This window comes from Nanorana parkeri, unplaced genomic scaffold, assembly GCF_000935625.1.
Source record: "Nanorana parkeri isolate BGI_ZX_2015 unplaced genomic scaffold, ASM93562v1 scaffold1376, whole genome shotgun sequence".
Taxonomy (NCBI): Eukaryota; Metazoa; Chordata; class Amphibia; order Anura; family Dicroglossidae; genus Nanorana; species Nanorana parkeri.
The window spans coordinates 229499-235652 of record NW_017307644.1 but is presented as its reverse complement, the minus strand read 5'-3'; the positions used below and the strand labels follow the sequence as shown (position 1 = coordinate 235652).

Genomic DNA, 6154 nt, shown 5'->3' with positions numbered 1-6154 from the left:
TATCACTGTATATGTAGTGGTGGGCTTTTAATGCACAAGCCTCTTCATGACAGGTCGACTCCCCTAACTCTATTTGCCATGTCCTACAACATATGCTTGCCAAGTTCTTTGTCCTTGACCCTGCTTCAAGCCCCAGTATTAGGCAAATAGGAGGAAAAAAAATAGGCTTATGGGTAGATGTTATTCACTCTACGGATTTCAAGTGGACCTGGTCTCAAAAAGTGGAGATTTGTTGTGTTAAAAAGAACACCTAGAGGTGTTAATTGTGCCTAAGCACTCTGAAAAAAAAAACAATTTTATCTTGAATGTCTCCTAAAAAATAGCAGGAGCACTTCCTGTGCCTTGAGCCTCATAGCATTATATTTGCGGTGTAAGATCATCAAAGGCACTGATGCCTCTTGCAGCTAGTCTCAGAGGAGTTTGAAGTGAGATTTGATGATGTTACTAGTGTGCTGTTCACTGTTCCCCTTTGCTGGAGAAGAAGCTGAACCTGAACACCTGCAGTACAAGGCTCTCCCTGGCATACTAGTCTTTGCATCACATAAGACTGCTGTCCAATCCTCATCTATTCCCCCCATGCCAAGGTGCTAGGTGTCATCCTTGACTCGGACCTTACCTTCCTGCCCACATCCAATCACTATCCAAATCCTGCTGCCTTCACCTTTGTAACATCTCCAAAATACGCCCCTTCCTGACCAATAAAACCACAAAGCTACTCATACACAGCTTCTTCTCTCTTGTCTCAACTATTACAATTCCCTCCTCATTGGCCTACCTCTACACAGGCTATCACTCCTGCAGTCTTTCATCTCTGCTGCTGCTAGACTCATCCACCTAACCAACTGCTCATTGTCTGCAACTCCCTCTGCCAATCCATGCACTGGCTTCCAATCATCCAAAGGATACAGCCTCGTCTAAAAGTATCACCCTGTCCCCTCTGCTCCTCAAGACCGCCTGTTCTCTAGCTCCCTTGTCAACTCCTCACATGCTTGCCTCCAGGACTTCTCTAGAGTCTCTCCCATCTTTTGGAACTCCTTATCTCAACCTGTCCATCTATTTCCAACTCTGACTGCCTTAGGCGATCCCTAAAGACTTATCTCTTCAGGGAAGCCTATCCCACCTCAAACTAACCACTCAACCATCACGTTCTCAAATAATTCTTCCCCACACAGCTGCTACCTCATCTATCACTTGCCCCTCAATTTTAGATTGTAAGCTTAACTTGTCTTGATTTGTATTGTAAGGGCAATGTCCTCCTTATATTGTACTGTTGGCGCTATATAAATGCTGAATATTATTATTATTATTATATAGCTTATAAAAAATTGTTGTCTTTTTTTTTCTTTTTTTTTTTGTGTGTCCCTAGCCCCTTTCCCCGAGGAGCGGCAAGGGGTCCAATTGTTGTCTTAAAGCCCACTTCCCACAGAAGCTATTAACACCCAATTCTCCAGGACAGACAAGTCCCTAAAATTCATAGCTCAAAGCCAACACACCCTTGCTGTTGCTCCAGTGGCTGATGGCCTAACAAGGAGGATTTTTAGTCACTAGCTAGTACAATATAGCTCCTTTAATATTCTAGTCCAGTGAGGATGTTTATGGCATTATCAACAATACAAGATCTGTATGTCTATTTTCAACTAGAAATCCTAAAGTTCCCTTAAAGCTAGCCAATCTTTTTAAACCATCACCTTCAGAGGTGCCATCACCTATGTAATTCAAGGTCATACCTGACTGGATATAAATTGAATAGGCTGTTCATGGTTGTTGGCAACTGTGATGGAGATTTTACAGAAATTGCACACTCAGACTATAATGTGTGTGGACACATTAGGGGTACATTTATCAAACACAGTGCAGGGCCTTTTATTCTACAAAACTCTGTGTACATTAATTTAGTGAGAATGGAGGCAAGCATGAATGTTATTAGTATATTATATAGCATACCAAATGTACTTTCAGGGAAATACCACTTTATGGCCACTGGGTGGAGGTCAGGATTATGGGAAATAAATTCTCATTAACTATGCTCCTCAGCTCCATCTAGTGGACACAATACAGTATTTTCCTGATATTACATTCGTCTTAGAAAGAAAATATACTGCTAAAGTTTGTTTTTGCCTCCATTTGCACAGAACAAATGTACATGCAGCTTAGCAGTGGAAACAAGTCTACAACTTTTTTTCTATAAATAAACTTCAAAGTGTCACTAAAATCTAAAGAATCAAAAACATTAACGCACACCTTAACACTTAACTCCTCACTGCATAAACTCTCAAAGAGACTCTCAAAATAGTCAAAAATGGGCTCTCTGCAATGTAGATAATATTTTCCTCTCTGAAGCCCTTCCATCCTTTACTGCTGTATTTGAGGGAAGTCCCTGCTAAAAAAATCTTCTGTATCTGACAGAGCCACTTTAACCCAGGGGTCAGCAACAAGTTGATCGCAGCCATATCATGGATAGATCACAATCCTGCTGTGCTGTACTTCCATTAAAAGTGGTCACCTCCTCTCAGATCATAGGCACTGCAGAGCTGAAGTAAGTCCTAGGCTCCTCCTCGGCCCGGATATGTTATAGGAGAGACCTTCCCTTACTTTGGAGGCTTCTGCATCTGCGGTCTAGTTGGTGAATTTTACAGAAGGAATGGTGAGTTTGTGTTCTGTGCACGTTTAATTTAGTGGGTTAGGTGTTTGTACGGTCAAAGTTGTCATTTTCCATTACTTTGGGAATATTTTTTGGAAATTTTCCCTTACTTTGGGGAAGTTTTTTAGAAATGTTCCCTTACTTTAAGGAAGTTTTTTTTAGAAATTTTCCCTTACTTTGGCTAAGTGTTTTTTGTCATTTTCCCTTACTTTTTTGGTGTATATACTATTCAAAGTAACTGCACTGTACGCTATACTTACCTTATCCTGTTTCCAAAGCAGTGGGAGCTAAAAGATAAGAGCCCCACCTAAAAACACTGCAAATTCCCGGAACGATAATGATATGGTTCCATAAAATTTCCTCTTAACAGTAACTCTCAGCATATAATAAGGGAAGGGAGGGGGAGTCACCCAACACAGAGATAGATAGATAGATAGACAGACAGACAGACAGATTACCAGCTTTAGGACTTTGACGGCCACCACATCCAGGAATGTTATCTGGCTGAAGTCAAATATGATGCTGTGAATGGACACCTTGGGCACGGAGACTTTGACCGGCAGGTCTGCATGCCAATCTACTTGGATCTCAATTTCCCTTGTTTGAATTCCCTCATCTTTTTCAGGTTCATACGGGTCTTCTGGATCATCAGACTCATAGCCCTGGTTGTCAATGCCGGCTGGACTGATTACTCCATTCTGAAGAGGTATGTGAGATGATATTTAACACCATGCAATATATCATGTCGGCTAACATACCCAATCACCTTCCTTTCACCAGTCCTAGATCAGGGACGTGCAGTCAGGGGAGACAGGTGAGGCAGAGCCTCACCTAGTACTATGGAGTAAAAAGCTGTCATGTTCAAGTCTGAAGCTGACAGCTTTTTCTCCATTCTGAGTGGCTTGTAACAGGTTACACAGCAGGGAAAGCCTCCCCACTGTGTAACCTGTCTTGGACAGAGCACTGCACTTTAATAACAGGCGGCACTGCTGTCCAATCAAAAAAAAACAAAAAACAGTGAGGACATCGATCTTGTCCCTGTCTCCTCCCGTCTCTGTCCTCCCTCTCTCCTCCACACAGCTTGGTGACCGAGTTGGGAGCAGGGTGGGGGCGGGCAGTGGAAATGCCTCACCGAGAACGGACTCCACTGCACGTCACTGTCCTAGATATATGAAAGGCCTGCCATCAATGAGAGGTCAGGAAAAAAGAAATGGTGTACCCAGAGTTCCACTCCCTAAGTTGGTCAAAATTGACCTTGCTTCTCTCACTGACTAGCAAACAACCCTCAGCTGCTCAGAAGAGACAATAATCAGGACAATTGGTTCCAACTTAGGTGGTTATGAACTCAGTGCAGCTATGAACGAGGGTCGGAGAGTTGAATGGTAATATCAAAAACGATTTTTATTAATTAGAAATATACATGACCCACCACCTAACCAGTCAATTAAAAGATCATTGCAACAATCCATACATACATTCCACTGTTCAAACACACAGGGGGAACTAGCTGATCAGCGCCATTAATGACATCTGGTGGTCCTCAAATGAGGAAAAAGTGAGTAGCAAAAAAGGGGGGCTTTGATGAATCAAAAGGATATTCAATTGGTTATGTGAACTGCCAGGCGTTATTCAAAAGGCAAGATTCCTTGGTGTTTAGTCCAATTTAATTACCGAATATACTCGAGTATAAGCCGAGTTTTTCAGCCCATTTTTTGTGCTGAAAAGTGCCCCCCTCGACTTATACTCCTCCGAGCGGGGTCATCTGGCAGTCTCCGGGTCCTAATTTAGGTGACCAGCGCGCCGCTGACTCATCCCTGCTCCTGACTGGCCGCTGCGGGGGTGTTTTTTTTTCTTCTTACTTACCTCGCCGAGCGTCGCGTCACTGCTGCTCCGGTAGGCGGCGCTCCGAGCAGGGTCATCTGGCAATCTCCGGCCACCTAAATTAGGACCCGGAGACTGCCAGATGACCCCGCTCGGAGGAGTATAAGTCGAGGGGGGCACTTTTCAGCACAAAAAATGGGCTGAAAAACTCGGCTTATACTCGAGTATATACGGTAATTAAATTGGACTAAACACCAAGGAATCTTGCCTTTTGAATAACGCCTGGCAGTTCACTAACCAATTGAATATCCTTTTGATTCATCAAAGCCCCCCTTTTTTGCTACTCACTTTTTCCTCATTTGAGGACCACCAGATGTCATTAATGGCGCTGATCAGCTAGCTCCCCCTGTGTGTTTGAACAGTGGAATGTATGTATGGATTGTTGCAATGATCTTTTAATTGACTGGTTAGGTGGTGGGTTTATACTGTCCATTAGTTCATGTGTATACAATTATTTATAGTCATGTATATTTCTAATTAATAAAAATCGTTTTTGATATTACCATTCAACTCTCCGACCCTCGTTCATAGCTGCACTTAGTTCATAACCACCTAGGTTGGAACCAATTGTCCTTATTATTATCAATGAGAGGTCAGCAGTCTGCTAGTGGTGAGGCTTTCCAACAAACGGCTAAGACCCTTCACCTTTCTTATGGTCATAAAAACCATGTAATATTTCAGCTTACCAGCTCTTAGATGTGCTGGCTGCATTCGTTTTCTTTATTTAGGTTAAGAACATTTTCAGAAATTACAAATAATATCTTTCTTTCTGTGAGCTGAACCTGTGAGCTTTCCAAATTGTGACTGAACGACGATTGGATTAATCATGAAATGTATAACTAGTTTCAGTAATCAGACACCAAATAGAATTTAAACTCACCTTTGTGGTGGTAAGCTCTCCTTTCTTTATAAGTTTATGAATCTTCCCGAGGGCTTTAGTCCTTTTTGTAAAAACTCGGACACAGTCAAAGCCAACCTGCCAAATTCCAACATAACTTTGATGAATACCAGTGAAGCCTCTCAGTGCAACCTTTCTCTTATTAGTAGACATAATAATGACGGACGGATAAAGACAGGTAAGGTAGGCAAAAGCTGTTTTAAAATTTGATTGCATTTTGGAATGGTCACATAAAAAGGCAATGCACAGTAATTGTACATATTTTTTTATTTATTATAGTCAGGTTGAAAAAATATAATTTGTAAAAGAAAAAAAAAGTTGAATATATAGACAACCTCCGTAAACAGTATCCTGTGCCCACAGCTGATCCAAACGAAGGCAAAAAAAAACAACCTATAAGTGACAGCGTCTCTTATTGCTAGAATAATATAAAAAGTAGACTAAAGCTCCACCTGCTGGCTCAAAGAAAAACGCCTAATATTAATATACAATATTTTATATTTACCAGGCTGAAAAAAAATAAGTTTTTCTTTTGGTTCTGACCAAACTAAAGAAGGAAATTTGTGTCAAAATCACAATACATTACCTTTAAAATGTGTGAAATGTTTTATTTATTTATTATTTCTAGAGCAACTGATGGATAAATTCACCCTATTTAAAATGTTTCTAAATTTATATATATAGATCTATATAGATCTCTATATATATATATATTTATATATATATATATAGAG

At 41.0% G+C, this 6154-nt stretch overlaps 1 protein-coding gene across 1 annotated transcript in view; it reads right to left on the bottom strand.

The window, feature by feature from the left end:
* Nucleotides 1-6154, bottom strand: part of LOC108797972 (pendrin-like) — a 63368-nt gene that overhangs the window by 3810 nt on the left and 53404 nt on the right. Inside the window, exons 15-16 of the mRNA XM_018569661.1 lie at nucleotides 5403-5498; nucleotides 3100-3339 (exon numbers count right to left, since the gene is read on the bottom strand). Of these exons, the coding sequence (XP_018425163.1) occupies nucleotides 3100-3339; nucleotides 5403-5498 (336 nt within the window). The remainder of the gene's footprint in view (nucleotides 1-3099; nucleotides 3340-5402; nucleotides 5499-6154) is intronic.